The sequence below is a fragment of the Echeneis naucrates genome, chromosome 20, assembly GCF_900963305.1.
Source record: "Echeneis naucrates chromosome 20, fEcheNa1.1, whole genome shotgun sequence".
Lineage (NCBI taxonomy): Eukaryota > Metazoa > Chordata > Actinopteri > Carangiformes > Echeneidae > Echeneis > Echeneis naucrates.
The window spans coordinates 2,303,241-2,327,116 of record NC_042530.1 but is presented as its reverse complement, the minus strand read 5'-3'; the positions used below and the strand labels follow the sequence as shown (position 1 = coordinate 2,327,116).

General features: G+C 41.8%; 1 protein-coding gene across 1 annotated transcript in view; it reads right to left on the bottom strand.

Moving 5' to 3' along the window:
- The window catches only part of LOC115060763 (cadherin-18), a 54,403-nt gene extending 32,148 nt beyond the window's left edge, over nucleotides 1-22,255 (bottom strand). The window contains exons 1-3 of the mRNA XM_029528842.1: nucleotides 21,880-22,255; nucleotides 10,400-10,694; nucleotides 5,373-5,492 (exon numbers count right to left, since the gene is read on the bottom strand). Of these exons, the coding sequence (XP_029384702.1) occupies nucleotides 5,373-5,492; nucleotides 10,400-10,694; nucleotides 21,880-22,110 (646 nt within the window). The 5' untranslated portion in view covers nucleotides 22,111-22,255. The remainder of the gene's footprint in view (nucleotides 1-5,372; nucleotides 5,493-10,399; nucleotides 10,695-21,879) is intronic.
- Between the last annotated feature and the right edge of the window lie 1,621 nt (nucleotides 22,256-23,876).

The following is a 23,876-nucleotide window of genomic DNA, read 5'->3' as shown; positions in this document are numbered from 1 at the left end:
GATACCATCACACTATCCACCTCTTTGTCTGGCTGGAAACTTCTAAAGGAGGACAATCTCCTGGGTGAACAAAAAGGATTATAAAAGATTACTAAAGCGCTCTTCAATCTCCAGCTTTGGGAATCTTGCTTCTTTTGGTCCATCCAATGCGATGTTATCCCTGTGTGGCTGCACTCTGCATTTCTGGAGAACAGGTAGATAACATTGCTGTAATAATCACAGAAATCGCAGTCATATGTGTATTCTGTTTTACCTTGAGGTGATTCTTCCTTTTGTACTTTGCCTCATATATCTGATGAAGAATAATTGGTTGAACTGCTCAAGGCTACAGCACAACTGATTGACAAAGTGACAGCGCGCTTGATCTAACCACCAGCGAGACTTAATCCGTGAACCGCAACAGAAAAGAAAATGTCTTGATCTGTGTCAGCTCCTTCAATAAACTCGAACATTCACAAATCCCAGATCAGCAGAGAAATTAGCCTATTTAGGATGCAAAGGGGACTTTAGGGTTTTGCGGTGTGTATGTGTGCAAGCACAGATATGAGGTGGGTTTTTTTTTTTTCTCCCCAACTATGAGACTCAAGAGGAACAACCTTGATGTCTCTGTGGGTAAGTGACAGATGCACAGTAGTGATGGGAGAGACAGGAGTTACGACCTGACTATAAAAAGGATAAATGCAGCCACTGCCTGAGATGTACTTTTGCTGAGATATAGAAAGCTCTTATTAAATCTGCTGGCTCGCAGTTTTTCCGATTTGCAAACCGTGTAATCAAGTAAATCCAACGCAGTGAATAGTCTTAACGAATTTAGCGTGTCACTTAGCTCGCCACTTTGCCGAGCTAGATATTTCCTAATATTGGGAGTGCACAGCGACAGAAGGTGACTGAGTTCATCCCAGAGTGAAATGTTTTTTACTTTTATCCTGTGCGGTTTCTACTCAGTGAGCAGGAAGAGGTTCAGCCCACCTGTCTCTTTCCTGTCTTTGTGCACTCGCTCTTGTTTTTAACCAAAATCCCCAGACAAGTCCGACACACGCAGCAGGCGGGAGGTGCAGGATCCTTCCGAAAAGACGCCGCAGCAGACTTTATGATCAGTGGAGAAACTCAGCTGTAACACAAATCCGTGACCATCCAGTTTCTTTGTGAAGTGAAATACACTCTGAGATTTTAAAGGAACACTTAAACAGTTTGGTAGGTATATTTTTGTGCCGCGTTAGTTTTGAAGATCCATACACCCAGCAGCCAGTTAGCCCTTCACCTCTAAGGTTGATTGATGAATATGTTTACAGTAAGGAGTAAGAAAAAAATATTTCAGTGGCAAGTAGGCAGGTTTTTCATACCTTGGCAATCCCCAGGGTTTTTCCTCGTGCTATGCTAAGATAGCTTATTCCTGACTCGAGCTTCATATTTTGCATTCTAAAATGAAAGTGGTATTGATCTCCTCAAGCAACAAAGCAAATGTACTTTAACATTTCCCCTCAAAATCCATTTCGGGGATATCATGAATGATTTCCTGTTTAGTGGTGAGGAATATATTAAAAAACTGGACTTGCTCCCAAGAAGCCGCCTCCACATGCAATAACTCCGGTCGTGCAAGAAAATTAAGAGCCTGCAGGTTTTTGCTCCAGTCTCATGCCACACCAGGTGATTTCTCTGATTATTCTCTGCACTCCTTCTGAATGTGTCATAATCAGCGGCCTGTGTTGCTGCAATGAAAACCTGCAGTTTCTGTGGCTTACTTACTAGCCAGAGGATAGCCTGCATCGGCCTCCAAATTTCACCTCACCCTGATTCATACAAAACTAGGACATCGTGTCATTTTGAATCTCGCACGATTTTCAAAGTTACATTGCAATTTTATGTGCCGTTTTTAATGCAGCAATTAGGTAGCATAGATATACAAGACTGACAAGCTCCTTATTACTGTCTGTCCATGATTGAAAATCTTATTCAGAAAACTGCAGTTCTACACACCCACGTGCAGCAGCATTTTCAGTATAAGACTGGACTGGCTATGATGGGGGGGGCTAACATTGCCAGTTTAAAGTGTGTTCACCCACCTCAACTAAGTCTATTTTCATATGAAGGGGTTCAATAAGTAGCAGCTGTAATCTGAAAATCCAATAAAAACCTGGCAGGTAAAATGCAAAGTAAGACATTGCAGCTCATATTAATTTAGCTGGTAATTACTTTCCTTTTCTTCCTTTTGCTGGCTGTTTAGCTTGAAATCTAAAACGTGTTTAACATTTCTATGTGTTCTCTCAGAACTGAATCAGCCCAGTTGTGGCGCTGAATGTGGGAAGACATACCTACAGGTTTACAGTGGAAAGATGCTATTTGTGGGGGCAAGTTGCAATATCGAAGACAGAATAAGTCTATAATAATATATAATATATAATAATAATAGCTGCATTTCCACTTCCAGTAAGCACGTATAATTTGGCACTCACCCCAAACTGATAGAATGAATGTTGCTCTTTTAAACTGTAATCCCGACACTGCGGAGGCCTTGTTGAGCACTTTGCAGCTCTTATATTATAAATATCAAAAGTATTGATCAACAGATATGGTTATGACATCGGAGTAAATCTCTGAAATCTCAATATATCCGCCATGTCACAACATTGTTATTTTGTTTTATATTCAATTGGAAAAAGAACTAAATAGGAAATAGTTTGAAACATCAATTTGTGCAATTTAATGCAGTGCAGAAAGCTGCGACATCTGCTTTCTTTTTCCTCACACATCCCCACCCTCAGCTTTTCTACCATTATCAGTTGTATCAGTTATATTTCTCTCTTTACACACTCTGTGCCATGCTCATTTATTTCTCCAGCGAAGTAAATCTAATCCTAAATTCCTATCGCACTCTTTTTTTCTTCATGCTGCATGACACCATCACAGATGTGTCTGTTACAATTTTACATCCATGACTGAATCTTATTTCCAGTGGAGACGAGCAGCTGCCTTAATGTGGTTCTCTGAGTTAATTAGTTGGTAAGGAAGTATGAACTCATTTTCTATTGAGCCATTAGCGTCTGTCTTAGTTATCTGAGTAGGAAATGCAGTCCGATGGAATTTGCCTCTGGTTTAGTAGAATAGCGTCAGTTCCAAGCGACTGTTCAATGTTACTGCTTCAGTCTGTAAAGCAAATGATAGATACCCAAAAAAAGTCATTCTACCAACCATTTTGAGCCCTTGTCAACTAACTGTAAGCTAATTATTCCAGGTTGTGCCAATAGAATAACTACTTTGTCTTTTCTAATTAGCTGCAGCGGTAACAGAGTCATGCGGTATTTAAGATTAATATCAGAATAACACACTGAAGCACCATCATCAGATGTTCCTTCTTTTGATTAAAGAGTATAAAATACATGTTTACATTTTGATGTTTGCAAGGCAAAAAGAACTCAGGTCCAGGATTGTTTTGCTCAGGCAGTCTGTTGTATCAACACTTTGTTGTGTTCTGAGGTTTGAAAGCGCTGTAGGCCATAAACACAGTCGACTTTACAACTTAACAATTTTCCAAACCGTCCGACAGGTCTGATATTTCGGCCGCTGGTAGGTTTGAGATGATATCAAAACCACTTAGCCAGGAGAAAAAGAAAACTGGCATAACTGACCACTTTGGCGCTTGCTGGGTGATTTGGGTCAAGCCTGAGACGCTCTTTTGGGGATTCCTCCAACACCACATGTCGAGGCCAAATGCTGTCATTACCCTCTGTCCTTAAACAAGCTTTCCTTCTACCTCACGGGTCTTGTAAAATCTGTCACTGCCGCATCAGGCCACCAGACCAAGGTCAAGTAGAAAGAGGACACTTTCCTCCTTCTGTGTGTGTGTGTGAGTGTGTGTGCGCACGCTATTAATCCAGCACGTAACACGTATTCCCTATGATGGTGTATCTGCAGTGTGAGCACGGAGGCAGCCAGGTACATGCAGATGTGTGGCGGTGTAAGCAAGCTAATGCACTGGGAGACAGATGCAGGAGCAGCTTTAGCTCCCCAGTGTGGCGCTCACATGTGGCAGCATGCCAGCACAACCACAACTGCTTTAAGACGTATTAAATGATCGCATGCAAGTGCAACTCCCTCCATGTGCACGTTTTCCACACTGACCACTGGATCTCCTTGTCCTAATTTGGGGGAGGAGGGACGTTTGCCAGTGGCGAAAACAAAAGTGGACTTATATAAATTAAAAGGAGGGGGTGGATTAGTTCTCTTGCAGGGAGTGCAGCTGGCTTGGCCTTCGATCACGTCCCGGCGTGCAGAAGAGCCTTGATCGAAGGCTCTTCTGCACGCCCCACGCTGAATTATAATGTGGACAAGATGCTGAGTCAGCTCAAGCAAAACAAGCCATCTGATGTGTCCGGGAGCACGGCGCACAGCCGGAAATCACAGCAGAATAACACTTTTTATAGTCAAAATGCGATTTTAAAACTGATTTTCAACTACAGTAACATATAGTTGATTGAACACGAAATGAAAAAGCCTATAGCTTGCATTCCAAAAACGGGTAAAGCTTCGGCTTCATCACGCCACAGTGAAATTGCTCCATCAATCCCCACCGCCCGTTCCCTCGAGATAAAGTCAAAATATTCAGAAATTCATTTGTGTTGCTCATTCAGCAAATACTTCATGTTTTACATGGGCGCTAAAGTCTCAAAGGGGCCAACAGTTGTTCCAGACAGCAATGAATCAGTTCATAGGAGGGGACTGTTCACGCTAACCGACAACAGCGACAGGAGAGGCCAGAAGCACGCACAACTTCAGACATCTGCAAGCAACCACACACTCACTTTGGGAGACAAAGAGAGATCAGACATAGATAGATACGAGCACACGCTCGCAACAACATATCGCACAAAAAAAGTTATCCTCCTTGCACTTTAGAGCGTTTATTAACATTTAATAGATCTATTTGAGGTCACTCAGGCAACAACAACAACAAAAGAATTAATATTGGATACACTAGCCACTGCCTATCGTGGCTTTTCTCCCACTCTCCCGTTCTTTCAAAAAGAATACACTGGCTTTATGAAGGCATCTCTACAAATGTCTGCTTTGACCCCCAAGGAGTTAGTTATGGGCCTGAAAGAGCAGATTGCGTGCTCAACAATACAGCAGGCGTATGAGTAGTCCATAACTCTGCAGCGGCTGCTTTAGCTTTTATGATGTCAGCCGTGCAGCAGTAACAGAACACGATGTTCGCTGCATGAAACATATGGCCGGCCGATCTGACAGCGTGATATACGCGTCACTTTGTGTGATCAACAATAGAGATTATAACAAAGTTATCACTCCCATTTATAGCTATAGTTTCCATGATTGCGAGTGGGAGGGCCTTTCCGCAGTCTGCAGTCATACCACACCTGTTTTGGGGTCGACGGAGAAATATGGCTGTCCTTGTAGGATACTGTAGACTATTCTGGCACTGTTTCCGTAGGTGGGGTCGTCGGCGTCCGTCGCAGTGACTTGCAGCACAGAAGTTCCTAAAAGTGAAGAAAAGTGTGAGTTTTTTGAGGTTTCAGATTAGTAGTCTCACTGGTATTAAAAAAAATAAAATAAAGTCAATTCATGTGATTTAATTGTGCTACGGTGGTTGTCTCCCAGCAACCGTGTCTGGTGGCTTTACATCCGAGGACAACTACTGTGCATAAAATGAAAATATGAGATTGCAGGGTTAGAAGGAACAGAGAGATTTAAAATGCTGGACTCATCTTCAGCAGACTTTCAGCTTCAAGAGGACTCACCTCATTTAACCCAAAGAAACAGATCGCAGCCTCGTACACATGCTGATTTAGTACACTCCAGTAATTGAATCCAGACATTAGCTACCTATCTGACAGGCTGCCTATATGGCAGCATAAAGATCAAACCCTGTCAAATTTGATCAACGCCAACACGGTCAGGCCTTCATCAAAGAAAGCATGTAAATAAATAGAAAAAAAGAAAATCCATTAGAAACACACTCATTTACAAACAAGACACAAGAGCTGACTGCAGTGTGTGTGTGTGACTTATGGCTCATGAAAGGATAATTGCTGGATATTTTCTCTGGTGTAAAGGCTATAATGGGCAACACCTTGATTGCAATCACCAGCTAACTGTTTTTTTTTTTTTTTTTTTTTTTCCCAAGCAGTTTCCATTGCAACTGGATGACAAAAACAAAGACAAATGATTTAAACAGGAGGAAAGACGGATCATAATTCATACTGTTATTTAAAAATTCAGCGTGAGAGCCATTGTGGTTCAATTTAACACTTCAAGTGCTGCTCAGAAAGCATTACAGGCTTCATTAACCCATTCTAATTGTGCGATGAGGGCACTGCTATTCCACGACAAGCTTCTATAATGGAGTATAACATGTTAAAGTCATGGTATGATTGCGTTAGGCGACATGTGATCTATGTTATACTCTCCTGTATATCTTCTGCTTTGTTGTTTTCCACCAGGAGTTAAACTGAATTAAAACACGTGACGCTCCCACCAGATATTACTTTCTTTTTTCTTTTTTTTTCCTCCAAAATCTGAAAGGGCAAAATTAAATGCCATCCACAATGAACCATGCAGTCCACAATATGCCTGGGCTCTCTGGGCCTCTGTCAGCCTTCAGGCAAAAACCGCACTAGGAAAGTTTTTGACTTTATCAGTTCAGGGGTTGCTTTCTATCTTTAATATTTTTAATCTGTGAACTTATTGGTCAGTCCAGAATTTGACTGATGAATTTTGAAATGGCCTTCATTCCCGGCTTGAGCAAAGCAAACGCTCATCTGCGACCTTGTATCATTAATTTTTTCTGCGCACTTTGCAGATAAAACATCTTCTCTGTTTTCTTTCCATATTTTTTGTGCTAACAGATTCTTATTGCTGCTCATGCTGCCTGGTAATGAACTCATTATGCGGTCCTAATAGACTATGCAATGCACTTGTCACTGCTCACAATACACTTCAGCTTAAGTGTTCAGCTACTATACATTTGGAACTATTACACTGACAACTGCAACATTAGCAGGTCTGATTCTAGTCATTAGTGAGAGAGCACTCAAAAGTCACATGCACATGTCTGCAAAACATTAACTTTCACTGATGGACTCAAACTCAGCTGGGAGTTCGGTGTCATGGGTGTTCAGGTCACAGTCTCCCCGTTTCCTTTGTGTTCCTTTGTGAACGAAGAAAACTTTGAAATTAGTCACAGGCTATTCAAATGGCACCACCGTGTTCTGTACAGAGAGTCTGAATGTACCAGAGTGCTGAGTCCACAGAGAAATGCACGCAGCTCATTTTTGGAAAACAAGCGTGAAAACAAGCCGTGAGGATGTCGGTGAATTTGTGATGTCACAACAAATCAGTCAGTGTGAGCGTTCACCTGAAATCTGCTCAGGTTTAATTATTTATTTCACTCAGCCAATCCAAAGAGAGGCTCTGAGTTTCTCTTGGCTCCCGATTTCTTGGTCCTAAAGCAACAAATTGACTTTTTGTTGATTAAATCCTTCCCAGAAATTGGTCATAAAACTTTCAAGAATTTCTTACATTGCTGAAATACCACACTTTGCTTTAGAGCCAAAGAGAAACTAGCTCGAATCGCACATTTACTTTGAAGGTAAGACCATTATCTATCAATACATGCGTACATTACGTGTTCACACCCATCATGCTCGTTCTGTTAAAGCAGTCAATGAAAGTCTAAGCAGCCCGTCTGCAGAGCCACTGGAGCTAAATCAGTTTTCAGGAAATAGCAGAAAATGTTTTCAGAATTTTTATTTATTGATTTTTTTTTTTTAATGTTTAATTTTTTTTTTTTATCTTGTTGATGAAAAATATATTGAAATATACACTTAGTTCATTTCTGATACAAACCTAGTCACATTACGTGTCCCAATTTTTGCATCTACTTTCATCATCTCCTTTAGCTTTCAGCGCATCTATTACTCTATTGCTCATTGGACTCATCGCCATGACAACAAAACCTTATGCACTTTTAAGAGATCAAGGTTGGCCTCTGAAACTAATTTACAACTACTGGCCTTTCATCGTCTTCCTCTCACTACCCTGCTCAAGGGTCATGGGCCATTTGCTTTCCCTATATATATATTTTTTTTTTTTTTTAATTTTTTTTTTCCCAATCAAAGGAAAAATTCATTGGTTGAGACTTAATGCGTTAAATTAGATAGCAATGCATAGGAAAGAGGCTTGGCATCAGATATGGAGAACTGATTTTGATTAATTGATTTGCAAACAAAAAATTTTTATCAAATTAATGTGTTTTGCGATGCATTAATCTGAGAACTGTGTCCTTTGTATGCAGCCCTGAGTCTATTTTAATTATCTGAAAAAGAGTTCAGCACTTATCCATGTGTGCAACTGTGCTCGATTTTCCTACATTAGCTCACAAAACACTCTTTTAATCAAAAACACTCGTCTAAACAAGCCACCGTCTCAGCCTCAGGGTATTCAAAACCACCATTCAACTGTGATTCTTCCCAGAAGGGAAGTTCAGGGAACAGGAAGACGGAGCTTCTATCTCCGGCATGTCTTATTTGGAACATCTCAGCTGGGAGATATAGAATAGGAGAAAACTGACACTCCTTTCATCTCGGACTCGGACAAAAAAAAAAAAAAAAAAAAAGGAAAAAGATTGTGCTGCTCTTGGATGGGAGATACGAGACCGTTATGTCAGATTTACCTGGCACGTACCCAGCAAATCAATTTTAGACAGAAAAAGAAAACCATCACAACCAATTAGCTCCCAGACAGCCCCCCCCACACTCGGGAGCACTAGTATTGACGACTGCTGGGGGGATTAGTGCTCTGGAGTGTGAGGACGGTTGATTGTTACAGCCGATTTGAGGCTGCAGATGCTGAACCGAAAAGGAATTACTTTAATGGGGATGAGCAAAGGTGGGGGTGTGCACAAAAATAAATAAATAAATAAAAAAATTCAAGCGAGGCTAATTATTTCCCCCCTCCACAGACCTTGATTTCCTCTCTTGGGTCATCAATGGTGATTGATTGCTTTTGTGCAACCGATGATAAAGTTTGCAGGGAACAATGAAACTTTGAAATGAGTAGTCTCGTTAGAGATAAACGAAGGATGTCAATACGCAGATTTCGGTCTAGTATATTTTCATTAGCCCATTCTGCACTCATTTACATCTTAAGATTACAGCGGCTGCTTCATACGATAATCAAAATCATTTCATCCAGAATTCAATACATATATCAAATTTGGTCTTAAAAGTAGCAACGGCACCTGATAATGTGATATTCATGTGTATATAGCTTCTTTAAGGTGATTAGGACATGCATTTGACACGTTAAAACGTTAAAATTAAAAACAAATACACTCGCTGGCAGAAGTCGAATGTGTGTCAGGCCTGTCTGCTCATGAATATTCACGAATGAGTCAACGATATTGACTGTTTATAAAGAGGGCGCCTACAGGTCTATTGGGGTTTGCATTTTTAATCGGTCTCGCACATTTCCATCTTCTCACAGCAAGAAACTGATGAAGCCGTTGGGTTTGTTTTTTCCTTCTTTTTTTTTTTTAAATAAGTATTTGTTCTCCTTTTCATGCATCTGGGAGGATTATTTTAGACGGCCAGATATAAATGGAATGCTTTCAACAATCTGTCAGGCCAACAAATTCAAGATCTCGTAGTATATTTGAAGTAAAATCACACTGACAGCAGTTTGGCCACCATTCGGACAACCTACATATGCTTTGAAGGAGCACTGTGGAATATTGGAGCATCATACTTCTTGAGCTATTGCGCTTGGAGGCAGAATCCACTGGACTGAGAAAAGGGTGGCTTTGTTCACCCGAGCTAAAAACAGAACAGAAGAATAAAGAAATAAAAAATATATGTTAGCCACATGATGCTGGGTATACGAGGAGCAGCTGTCTCCGAGAAGGTGGAGAGAGGCTTTTCTCTCCACTGTGATGTGGAGGACTCCACAGTCTCGACGGCAGGGATTGCTGTGGAGGCACCACTGAGTGCTTTGTAAAGACCTGCCCACTCGGGAAACCATCACAGCAGCCAGAAAACAACGACTCGGCCGGCTTACAGAAGATCAAACATTCTGAAGAGCATAATCACAGACAGGACAGACCAGAATGAAGTGCAGGGTAATAACATGTTTGATCCCAGTTCTTAATACGAACACCTTCTTTTAAACCATCTTGGAGTCTGTTTCAAACATACACAGGATGTGGAGTCAGAGGTCTTGCCATGACCTCAGGGATAAGGGGATTCTAAATATGAAGAATATCTAAAAAGCCCAAAAAATAAGATCCGATTTCAGACGCTATTTTCTCATCTTTCAACCAAAGGCTTTCTGCTACTGACAGTAGACAGCAATCATCTGACAGTCCAGTTTGTTTTGCGGCACTACTCACCCAATTCAGACATCTCAGGCACCGTAGCTACAAAGGGTCCATCTGGAAATTTAGGTGCATTGTCATTGATGTCTTGTACTTTGATGATGAATTCCGACTTTGGTTCCAGGGCCTCCTCTGTGTTGCGGTCCAAAGCTTGTGCATGCAGGACATAATGCGTTTTCCTTTCCCGATCCAGGCTCTTAGTGGCATGAATATCTCCTGTCACTTCGTCGATGATAAATATAGTCCCGGCTCCTTCCCCGCTCAGAATGTACCTGACGGATCCATCGCCTTTATCTGAGTTTGAGTGAAGCTGCAAAGGAAACAGACAGAACGACTGTGTGTGAATGCACAGTCAAGAACGTTGCCCAGAAAATAAATAAATGTATCACTGCTTAGGGTTTGATTTTGATTCATGGTCTCAAAATATGATTCATGCTTGCAAGATTTACAATGGCCACAGAGCACTGGTGCAGAACAGCTGCAGGAGAAAGGACAGCTTCCGCCATTATGTTCAAATTAGCTCAGAAGCAACTGATTAACTCGGTGGCAGAAAGTTAATTATACATTTTTGGTAAATAGCTACTCCTTTTTAGAAATAACACCAAACATTATCTGGTCGGCCGGCTTTTTAGTCAAATGACTTTTCAAGCAATTTCACTGTGACAGAACATTCTATAAAGTCGGTGGAGGTGTGAGGCGGTCACGTCTTTTCACTGGTCTGTGAGGTAATTTTCCAAGTTGTCTTCAGAGTGCCATATTGACACATCACCGTGTCCCCGGGCTTTAACATTCTCGTGATCGTGACGAAGAACTCCTAATTTCCACAGAGGCGCCACAGGACATATAGAGACAGGATGAAAAAAATACATTTTTCTCTGATGTAATGTTTAACTGACGTGTTTTTTTGGTTTTGTTCCGTCCCCACAGTGCAGGGTGGGCCAAGTTTGAAAATTACTGTCGATATTCTTTTTGTTGTTGTTGTTGTTGCTAATGTTGATGCCGATTAGTCGTCAGCGTCAGTAAAGTCTTGTCATGTTGGTGAAGTGAGACTGAGATCTCAGACCAGATAAGTTGCACGTCTTGGCCCTCTAAAATTCTTTTAGTTTAGTCATTTTTGAAAATACTGAATTTAATAATCTACAAAATAATTACACAGCTTCAATTAATATAATTGATAAAAGTGCTCATTACTTGCGGCCCTAGATGTTCAGCTCAGGCACGCGTCAAGGCGGTATAGCTATGAACTGTGATGTCTATCCATTCCACTTCTATACTTCCCAATCTCTACCAAGGCCTTTTTGAAACATTTACATTGTAGAAACCTTTGCAGCATTACTTCACTCAGCCCACGTTTCAGCTTAAGAAAAACTGCCAACATCTAAGTCAGACATTACATTATTCAATATCCCTCTCTCAGGCTTGACTGTACCCAAGCATCAGTGAAGAAAGGCATCTTTGGAGATTAAAGTTTTGGGGGGAAATCCTTACAAGACTGTTAAAGATGGAAAAGCGTGGCCTTCTCTCTCACCAGGAGAGAAGAATAAATGGAAACCAAGCCACTTGTTCAGCCCTAATTGATGCCGAGAGGATTAAGACTTTCATACCAATTTCTTTTGCTGGGTCACAGTTTGAAACCTGATAAATATGTTTTACAATACCACAGAATTTCCAAACCAGGCGCAGCAGTAACATCATCATTACACAATTTCATTTTTGCTCATGAATAAAACATGTTAGGAAACACAGCCTCCCCCCCACCGCCGCTAACTCCCTAAGGGACATGTCACAGCTGAATGTAAGAGATCTGTTTTCCCCGTGTGTTGGCATCACTTCGTATACTGGCGGTATTTTTTTCTTTCATACTTGTAGATGCACATCAACAGAGATATGAACACAACCTTTGAATTCCAAAACACACGTCAGTCTTATTCATGCAGGTCTGCGGAGGATATAAGATGCACTTGAAGCAGATGAAAAATTCATACTTGATATGCATTGAGTTAATATGTTCCTCTGGAGTGCATCATAATGCATACATTGGCTGGACAGTCGTGGGTATAAGAAAGTCCTGTCTGCATGTGGGTGCTCCACATGTTTAAAGGCACATTAAATAACTCAATATTGCTCCGGAACACCAACTGCAGCAATTGCTACGAGTTATTTTCTGTTGAATGCCAATTAGCAGCATCTGTCAGGCATAAAACAGATCTGGTGCCGTCCACCGGAGTTTTCACTACAGCATCAGACACCTAACAGAGCTCCATGTAGTCCAAATCATCTGTCCCCAAACTGCAGGTGCAGCAGTCATAATCAAATAAAAGAAATTCATTCAAACAGGAACAGCAGTCATAAGTTGTGACTAATCAGCGGGGATGACCGCAGTGAAACAATGATTTCAGATGACGGTATCCTTTGCAGCTCGCAAAAAATAACTTGCACACTACACCCACTGCGATTCTCTGGAAAATGTATCTGACTGGTACTGTGCTGTTGCTGAAGTGGGACACAGACACTCTGTTTTGGAATCGAGACAAGTGAATCTTCTTTCACAGCATCCTAAATTTAGAGCCAATCAATCATTATAGCGCTCTGTTTTATTCAGAGAATTTAACACTTGCAGCCTATTTTTGACCAGCCTGCGTTTCTCTCTCTTTTTCTTTTTGTTACAAAATTAAACACAATTTCAACACAGAAAATTCTCCACTGGGCCGCCATTAGACATGTTCATTGGGAGATATGATATTAAGTAGAATACATGGAGTCCATTTGGATACACGTGCTATGGAAATTTAAATGATTTCAAGTACAACCAATGGAAAACAGCGCTCTAACCTCGATAGGTTGTTTGAAAAGCTGAAAAGCAGAGGTCTTTATGCGTCCTATCAACGCTTGGACTCACAAATACATTTCTAATTAGAAAGCTGCTGTTGATTGCAAGTCAGACTCTTGATGAGAGCCAACCGTCCTTTCTGTGGTAAATATCAAGGCTGTAATTAGGTAAGGAGTCAGATCCTGTTGAATGAGGTAATTAATCAGTTGTACAGGGCAGAATTTCCAAATAAAGAAATCCTACAGTGTTTACGTATCCATGGCCGTGTGGATGGGAGTGATTAGTGTCCAAACTGTTTGGCCCATTTCTGTACACACAAGGTATTTAGAACTATTACGTTCCAACGCTTCCTGTTGACCAATAATCAATTGCTAACCATAAATTGAATTATTTAAACACATCAAATTGATTTATCACTGAGCGGCAGTCCACCTCCACAACGACCACAAGGATATATCCACTTCTGTCCGGCAGCTCTCTACAACTGCGGCTCATAAATGTAATTTCACCCCCCAGCCAGAGTGCTAATTTAGCCATTGTCTTCCTTATCAGGAGCCGATAAATCAAGCTCGGCGAAGTTCGAGCCAATGGCGCATATGGCAACTACTGCCTTCCAAAATCTATGGGTGATAAAAGTGTCAACAGGTTGCGGGCCATTACACAAACATCACAGGCTGAGAGATTCGCGTGGTCAGGCCGGCCGAGAGCGAAACAATATGAAGATAGAGACGGTTCAGATCAGAAAGGCGTTATGGAGGTGCTCCCTGTGTGTTAGGTGATGTTCACTGGTTGAAAAATCTGCCCCATCTTTCATAAACCTACATTATGGTCCTCTGTGTAATCATGACAGATGTGTCCTATATACGGTGTGAATGAAATATTACAAACTTCTTTATGGTTCTGAACCTCATAACGCTCCAGCGTGAATCAAAAGATCAAAGAAGCAGAACTCTACCGTCAGCGCGTCTTCTTCAAGGGCATGGAGCCGAGTATTGTGCTAATGAAGTAAGAACCAGGAGCAGTGACACTTGTCGTAAATTCACCTGAGCCAGTGTGTTAGTATCTTCCTAAATATGTGTTAACACGCTGAGTGATTGCTCAGTAACCTGCAATCAGGGATGCAATTGCCCATATAGTTAAACTTATTTAGTGAATTTCATTTCATTCATAGCCGAGTCCAGACTCAGGACCAGCTTTCTTCAGAGGACGCAGCCTATGAAGGTATGGACCTTTGGTTTCAAGGGTGCTGGGATAGAAAAGGCTGTGAATTATTGCAGAGGAGTCAAGTAAACTTAAAAAAAAAAAAAAAAAGACCAAGAAGTAATGAAGAGCAGCCCACAGGAGCATGTAAAGAACAACAAGACGGGGTACTGGGGCTGGCTTTGATTGATCTAATATTGAAAGATGGTGATATACCCCCTGGCTGTTAGTTAACTACACACTACGTTCTCATGTTTACCAGCCATCTGTGATAAATTGATGCCAGGAGGTACCAAAGAGATGAGAAGAGAACCCCCAGCTGCACAGAGACACCCCTCACTGCTGTTTATCTCTCATTGCCGGGCATTTTATATTTCACTTATTTTTCCTTCGTAGTCAGAGTTGATTTCGCAAAAACAGGTTCGGGGCTAATTTCTCACTCTGCAGAGGGCGCTGCTGGTGAATTTTTTTTCGCCTCAACATTTGGGATATTTTATTTATAATTCATAAAGTTTGATCACACAGAAAATTTCATGACTACCCGCCTAAATGTAATTCGAGTTAATTCGCTAAACTGATGTGAGCTTGACATACTTCATGACTATGAATGGGAATCCGGTAGAAGGTTTGGGGGGGGGGGGGGGGGTAGTTGGCCTCAGCATCCAATAAATGATGAATGGAAATGTATGGAAATCTCTCATACAGGGTGATCAGAGGATCACCGGGTGAAAGTTTGTCCTTCTGCCATCTCTTTGTTTTGTCATCTTCCCACAAAGACTTAGAGGAATCCTTTTCTTCCACAGGGCATCAAAACAGGGGATTGTGCTAATCTCACTGTCTCTATGGGTGACATTATTAAAGACTAGTGGAATAGATGACTGGCATGAAACTGGCGTCTGGCAGCTGGCAATGCATTTCTTTAGAGTTTAAAGAGATCAACAGAGTCTGAGGCTTTCAAGTTGCCGGCGAAAACAGTCCAATCTCAAGGAGAACCTCGATTATAATTTCATCGCACCCAGAGGAGCCATCTTTGAAAAGGTGTATCTTTGCGCTCTTTTGTCGAAAGTTGCGTGTTTTCACTGCCTGTGCTCTGTAAACTCACTGTCGAGGGTAGCCCTAAACTGTTTTGGTTCACAGGATAATTGACGCTCACAGCCAAAACAGTTTCATCACGTCTCAGATGTCTGAGTCAAATATGGGAGGAGAGGACGTTGTGGAAAGAACCCAAGCCTGTAAAATTGACAGACGTCCCTCATTAGAGCATTATTTCTGCAACATTTGAAAAGTATTTTTCACCAGTGTAATATTGTAGGACAATATACAAATAATTGGTTGCAGATGTAATCAAAACAGGGGCCCAAATTATGAGTTGCCAGAACTCAGTGTGTAAAGCACTCTGATGAATGAGAAGAAATTGTTCGTACTTTATCTTCAACTGAAAGACCACTTAACCATCACCGTTATAACCTGCCATCAGTAAGGTCAGAATTTGTGTTTTACTCACTTAGAATACTTAACGTATAGTTATTATTCCCTTAAAGGACTTTGTGGGTGGAGGTTAATATATGAAAAGCAGCACATGATGCTCAGTTGGCCTGCCTTGTCATTTTCCAATACTAATCACTGTAGTATTCAGTCTGACTCAGACTCAGAATAATAATCTGTTGTGCCTCAATGTCAGTCCTTTAAAGTGTGATCAGTAAACAGGACCCAGACTGGGCTTGGTCGAACATCTCGGTGAAGCCAGCTGTCGGAGCCAAAAGGTCCATTCAGAATAAACTGAGGATGGCTCAAAAATGACATTGTGTGTATATCAATAAAGCAGTATTAATATATGTTATGTGAATATAAGGTGCTTTAAATACAGTTTCCTGATTATTTAGGTATAACATGCCAAAAAAAAAAAAGGAACAGTAATATGTAATCATGAAAATGAATGGACTAGGACAAAATTTCCACCTTCAGTGTGTGACCATATTTTCCATTTCGATTTCGTTTGTCGGCCAACGGAACAAAATGCACCATTACAGCATCAAGCCGCCGTGCCAATTATTCTATTCCTGCCAATTTTTGTGCTGCACAAATATAGATCTGGCTTGCCACATGGCAAAACGCTGAGAAGTGGCTGCAATTCCAGCAGACGAAAAGTCGTGTCCCATTTCAGGTGGAGTGAAGAAAATGAGGTAAAACTCCTCACGCCGGAGGTCTTTAATGGAGCATGGAAAATACCAACTTTTTGGAAAAGAAGTACATGACAGGCAACACAATCTTCACAATTACAAGCTGGCGGCGGAGGATACGCTCTATTGAGTACCATCCTGATGTATGATTAGTCTCTACACAGCATGACCTTCGTCTAATTTGCACTTCTGCTCCTTTTCTCTTCTTAACTGGCTTTGTCCTTTCTGTTCTACAGATCCTGATAATGTATGTGCTTGGCTGGGCTGCATTATGGGTGAGCGGCATTTGTAATGGCTCGGTCGTATATTGCACACAGATCCACATAATGTATGTGTTGAGCCAGCCTTGTTTGCACGGCGGTTGTCTAAGATGTAACTGCTTTACTGCTGTTATGTCCGCTCATTATAAGCTGTGAGGGCTGAACACGAGAAGGTGAACAGGAAGGATATCTCTCTGTTGCAGGTATAAAATGAATGAGTATGGCATAAAATTCTGGATGAGCCCAATATATGAAATGCGGGATCAAATTTTTATACCAGGCGCAGAGCATAAAACGTGTCAAAATAAAACCACAGTGGCCACATTTCAGCTGATTGATATTACGCTGCTTTATAATCGATTTTCCGGCGAGTTAAACTTCCAGTGAAACACAGGGCACAGCTAAACAGGCGCAGCACATTGGTAGAGACACACCGAGGCTACCAATAGGTAGACGTGCATCACAGCGAGCTCAGCATCGTCTGTTTATCTGTGAGTTCACCGCTCTCATAATAAGGCCCACACTGGACTAACACCAGGGACATTTCCTTCGTCTTGGTCTTTTCTTTAGGAATCATTAAAACCGTGCATCGCTTTGATGTTCGGAGCCTTGATGGTGGATTAATGGGAGATGAAGGTGGAAGTCAAAGCAGGGGAGTCCGGCATTTATTCCATCAACAGTGAACATGGTGAGGGGAGCGTAGCTGGGCTGGAGGCGAGGGGGGTGAAGAGAAGAAGAAATAAGCAGCCTGCGTGCTCTAGCTGATGATCGCTGCCTTGGCTTCATATTTGCAATTAGTGAAGGGAGGTTTGGGGTGGGGGGGGGGGGTTCATTTTTGATTAAATCTTTGCTCTTATGCTTCACTCAGGAGGACTTAATCACTTTTTATATGGGCGTGCTTGATTGTTTGATTATCACCACGTTTTGGCCATGCTCCCTTCCAATCAACTCCCCTGAGCAGCCCCTTCTCCTCGATTGATTTGTAACAGTCACAGTAAGCCCTGATGACGGAGCGCCAGCCTAATGACCATACATCAAGAGACAGTTGATGTGGGGCGCGCGCTGAAGACGTGCCGTCGATGTGCATCGTAGAGATCCACCCTAGTAGTTGTCCTCTACTTTGACATCTGCGGGGGGAAAGTGAATGAATTGTTGTCTTCCCAGCAGGATGGTTGACTTCTTGATGTACAGTAATGAGATTATTAGAGTCCCAGAAGCAACGCTGACACTCACTTAATGGCTGTGCCTCTAACTGCTGCTAAAATTTAACATCAGAATGAGACAGAAATGAAACCGTCAGCAGATCAGCTGCGGAACACATGAAGTTTCTGCCTTGTGCTCCGTCGACAGAGGAAGGCAAATGGTTCTAGTCTCGAGTGTCTTAAATGCCGTTAACAGTTTTGAACGCTTCAGCCAGAGGACAGGGGAATGCACTTTTGCAAATCACGCATGCCTGCACAGACAGCAGGAGTGTTATTTTCTGCTGTTGGTGAGTCACTGGACGTTAAAGTGTAATTTAGCTTAGCTTTAGTTTGCTAAGAGTGTGACATCAGCACTACGAATATATTCTTTTATCACCGACCAGCCGACGACGAGCCTTTCCGAGGAAAGACTGGGGATCCAAATAGTCCAAGACATACATAGAATTGTCAACCTACTCATTCAGGACAAAGTTCTCCAATTTGAATTAGAAGTTCTCCACCTTATTGCATGCTTCAACTGATGTTTTAGTTTTACAGCCCTCATCTGCCCTTCTGCTGCTTCAGATTTAGTTCAGTACCTTCATTTCTGTCGGTGGAACAGCTGGTTATCCTGCTGTACTGCTCCCTGTCCTATTCCAAACGTTTCTTCAGTCATTAGTGGTGACTGACACAAAACTGAAAATTAAAGCAAACAAAGCTCTTGCTGCTTCTTAAATGTGAGAGATGTATGTTGTTGTTTTGTTTTTGTTTTTTTTCCCCTCACAATTTAAAGTGTTATGCATTTGATATATGCATATTACATACCAGCAACTAGCCAGCCTGGTAGAGAGGAATATTCTAACATAGCCATTGGTAGAGAAACTAAAGCAGATAAATAAAGCAGTTTATAGCTTCTTATTATTCATCACAACAGGACAAGACAGACAATCTGAAGACTGTGCTATTTTCTATGAATGATTACATTATTCAAAAGGGACATTAAATGAGCATTCACTTATAATCCCACATACAAACACTGATAGTCATATGTGCAAGTGTCAGGGTCTTAAAACAGCTTCTGTGGTATTATTTCTGCCATTTTCGAGTTGTTTCTCCTTCCAACAATGCAGTGTAATAATGTAACGCTAGCTGCGAAATTGCTGTGAAATGAAACGAGACAGTTGCCTGATTCTGTCACAGCACAATCCATTTTTAGATGTATGAATAAAACATTTAGGCACCTTTCTTAGAGGCTGCTACTTTGCTCTGCAAATGAACACAGGATAAGACATGAGGGTATTCCTCCAAGTCTGGGTTGAAGCACCCATTCTGTCATTATTTACTGTATATTTTAGCAGCAGGCAGACACCCGATGAAAGTTCAAGTCAAGGATTTCTGACCACGGATCTGGTTCTGAATATCAAACCGCTGCTCCAAGTCCTCCGACTAAGTTGCAGCAGTTTGTGTTCATTCAAAGTTTGGAGGATTTGCATCATCTTCTGCAAATTACCATCCAGCCTGTAACCTGCCCGACAACTTCAAAGCGCCACGCTGAGCTGATTGACACGAAGACATTCACACCTCCCGTCGGGAGTGTTGGTTGTCTCATATCTGGACGGGCCCCTGTCCCCTATCAAACATTTGTGTCTCACTCATGCACAAAGCTGTCATTTCCCAAATGCATCAGCCCCCCCAAGAAAGGTGTCACTGGGGATTATGGGATACCTCTGGGGGATTAAAAATGTTCTTGACAGACTGGCCGCTTTACTTTTCCCCAGAAGACACTCTTTGCTGTCTTTTATGTGAGAGAATTGGTGAGGAGAAGAAAAAAAAGTATGCATAACATTTCCAGCTGCAGAGGCCAAGTCCCACATTGTGTTACGTTTGACCTTGCATTTCTTAGCACACAGCAGATTTTTACGTTGACAGTGCAATAATTAGGATTCCATTTCTTTTTGGGAAACAACATATCGTGATAACGTCTTTTTTTTTTTTTTTAACGTCGCTTCTCTTTTTCGTGTTGGAAGCAATTATCAACTAAGATAGTGTCGGTAATTCCCTGTAGTCTAACTGCTTATTTGCTGCCTGCTAATGTCCAGAGTTTTTAATCAACCAAAGGGAGGAAGGGAGAAAAAAAAACAACAACAAAGAAACAATAGAGCGCGGTACGAGCTGAGTGCATTAATCCTCCTCCTACTGTCTTGTCTCTGTCTAATTAAGGGTCATTCTGTCTCCTGGCCACATTAGGACACTGCACACCAGTCCCAGCCCACATAATTAAATATTTTTTGTGTGCTAACCATCTGGAGACCTCATCTCTTTAAACATGCATGTCAAATTGATTCCTTAATAATGTTTATGTTTCATCTCAGTGCTTTATTATCATCCAGGATTAGCTGTTTATGTTTATTTTGCATTCATCAGCAGCTCTCAGCACACATGCACATAACACACACACACAAAAAGATCTACACCCTTAAGGAGAGCAAGCACATCAGCCGACCAGCCGGCAAAGCAAAGAGTCACCAACTTCAAAGCAGTGGCTGAATTTAATGTTAGACTGTGTCTTCGTGCCGTCGACTAGCTGGCGTCTTTTGAATGCGCTGCGTTGTCTAATGCTCAGGACACAATCCCACACAAGCGCTGAGGGATTGTTTTTGGTTGGCACTCTGGAGTTTTATGGTTCAGTCATACGTCAAGTAATATTAGCAGAAACACGGTTCACCAATAAATAACCTTTCTCTGCTGCTTTGTCGGCCTCGCTAGGGCATTTGTGATTAAAACCCCAGGTTTATTCAATAAACAGCCATTTGAGCTGAAAAGTGATATTTTCTGGGGTTTTTTTGATTTGTTTTTTTTTTTTTTTTTTTTTCCTCATCTCACCCATTTTCCAAACATGTCATCCCCTTTTCTCCTTTCTCCCCCACTATCCTGAAACGGCACTGTTGTTGAAATACAGACAGATGAGGTTTGTGCCTTTCTCATTCTCTTTCTCTCGAAGTGCAGTTGAAGGGATTAGTCTGTGCCTGAGTGCCTAGAATAATGATCACTGCAGCGGAGAAACACATTTTCACATTTCACAAGATAAGGGCAGGCAATCTGCAAGCAGAGGACTTAACCAGCTCCCTGTGGCTTATTGTGGAGCTAACAGAAAAGTCACCACCACCTGCCATAAACTGTGCTATACCTTACCGTCTGCAGGGGCGGGAGGAACACCCACCACTATTTCCGCTTCTGTGCGGAACATCACTCACTCCGAAATTATACTGAAATTACATTCATAAAATGTTCTAACTAAGAGGCTCCCTCGCTCACAATTTTCCCACTGTACAACTGTCCAATTTCTTATGGTGGTTCATTTCCCACCAAGAGATCAAATCTGGGTTCATTTCACGCAGAGAAACCAAATCTAATATTTCAGTTCAAAGATAGCTGGATGTAGAACGCCACTCTCACTTTCAAACTTAATCCAGCCAGGCTTCCTGGAGAGGCACGCATGCTGAGGGGCACTCCTTAATTACACTGAATAAAGCTTTTTTTGTCATTTGGACAATATCACGACAGGAATTTGATCATCACATCACGATGACAAGAGGAGGAAAAAAAGACTAAACAAAACAAAAAACACACACCTTCTGAAATGAGAAGTGAATTTACACATCAGAGCGCGCACACTGCCGACGTGGCAATCTAGCTCAAGAGAACAGCTTACTCCTGCTGTAACCCATTTCTCAATAAACAAGAAAGACAAAAATGCCAAGTAAGCTGTTCAAAAGCGACTTCTTTGGGATCAAAAGATTTCTTTCTTTTTTTAACAGTTGCAGTCAGTTCAGTGTAATCCTACCTTTCCTACATACTGTGCATCTGGTCCCATGTGTTCTTCTAAAACAAAGAATTGGTTCCAGATCCAGCCACGCTTTGGCCTGTGGTGCACTTCCGTCTCCCCGTTGGCCAATTTGGTCTGGTTCTTGGAGGGCACTTTGGCAGGGACATGGTGGCTCGCCCCGTAGCACCTCTGGATGAAGCAGAGGCAGACCAGAAACGGACAAAGACAAGAGGTGGTGGATATCCTCATGGTGGCGGGCGCGTTTGTAAAGTTATCCCTGTTTTCCAAGGTGGCAAGGTCCTCCCACCACCGCCGCCGCCGCCGCCGCGGACTCCACCACTAGCCACCGTGAAGTAGTCCAGGCAAAAGAGGAATCTAAATCCAAACTAAGGGAACACCGGTCCTGGTAGCTCCTCTAAGGTTCATGGCCAAAAGCCGGAGAATCGATAGAAAAAAAGCAAAGATACATTTACATTATGGAATTTCCCAGGCTGTGAGATGCCCTGAAAGTGGAAGTGAACTTCTGGGTAGTTCTACCAGGAGCAGAGGTTAATCCCTGAAGCCATTCTGGATTTCCTGGGAGAGAGACAAGGGGAAAAGGGAAACACAGAGTTAGAGATTAATTTGATGGATATTAGAAGCTAAATGTCCACTAATTCCCTCCAATTAAATTGCAGCTCATAAATCCTGCACTTCAAACTGGCTAACTGTGATAAAGTATAAAAAGGGTAGAAGGAATCCTAGTCCAGCATTCCAGTCATTTTTGCTATTATGCAGATGATACAAACAAGTTTGGACTGAAGGAGCTGGAGTGCTATTAAAAGGCTGTCCGTGCCTATAAGGTCAGAGCGCTGCTCGGTGACTGATACTGCCATGTGAGGTCAGAGTCATGTATCAGAGCAGCACAGTGCTGGCCCCCATGACTCCAAAGATGAGTCGGCTTTATTAAAACGAATCTCAAGAGAAAAAAAAAAAAAAAAAAGGTCCAATGTGGATGTTTGAACGCGACCGGGGCATACTGCGAGGCTTAGAGAGTGCCTCGGCACAATGAATAAAAAGTGCGGCAGGAAAAATCCATTTACTATGATAAGGACAGACATCAAGCCGCTCATACAAAAGAGTTTTTAAAAAGCACTGGAATGGAAAAGACAGATGGATACACAAGCGTTGTCAAATTTACCTCTGCAACTTTACAGAAATGAGGCCTGATGCAGAGCTGTCTGAGTCAAATGTGCTCCAGAAGGATGAAATCAGACCTCGCTACTCTGTTCTTTTTTTGTTTGTTTGTTTTTTATTAGAGGAAATTGCATCATGTGACCTCGCCATTCTGGGATGCACTTCAGTGTGATTTGCCAACTACAGAAACCAATGACTCATATTTTCATTCGGCGTGTGATACGGCAAGACGAAAGGCCTTTCTCGCAACAAGCGCGTGTCAAGTTGGGACTTGTGTTGGAAGAACAGAATGACACAGAAAGCTCTTATTTGCTACTGGGACAAAAGTGTAGTGCCATGCTCTGGTAATTACACTTTAAAACAGCTGCACACCTGCTGTGTGACAAAATATTCTCATCTCAAAGGTCGATTTAACTGGTAGGTTTGAAGCTTTCAACCGCGTGCTCTAAAAATACAGCAATTGTGTTTTGTTTAGTTTTCTTTCTTCTTTTTTTTTTTCTTATGAAAAGTCGGGGAGATCTGTACGACGTTCAGAGGCAACGGTACTTTCTATTTACCTTCACGGCAATCAGAGCAGCAGCCAGTAAATATCCGATTTAGATTTTTCTGAAGTTTAGCTTTCAAGAAGAATAGCAAAATATGTTTAAACATAATAATAATTGAGGCATCACTGCCACTGTCATATTACCAAAGCGGGCTCTGTCAATAGGGAATTGGCAAGACTGTTTATGACCATGTGCACAATCCAGCTGGTTCTACTCAGGTAGTTCTTACATGATAATCTGGATGAAAGCTTACAAGAATTTGGATTGTTCTTGACTCAATGCAAACAGAGATTT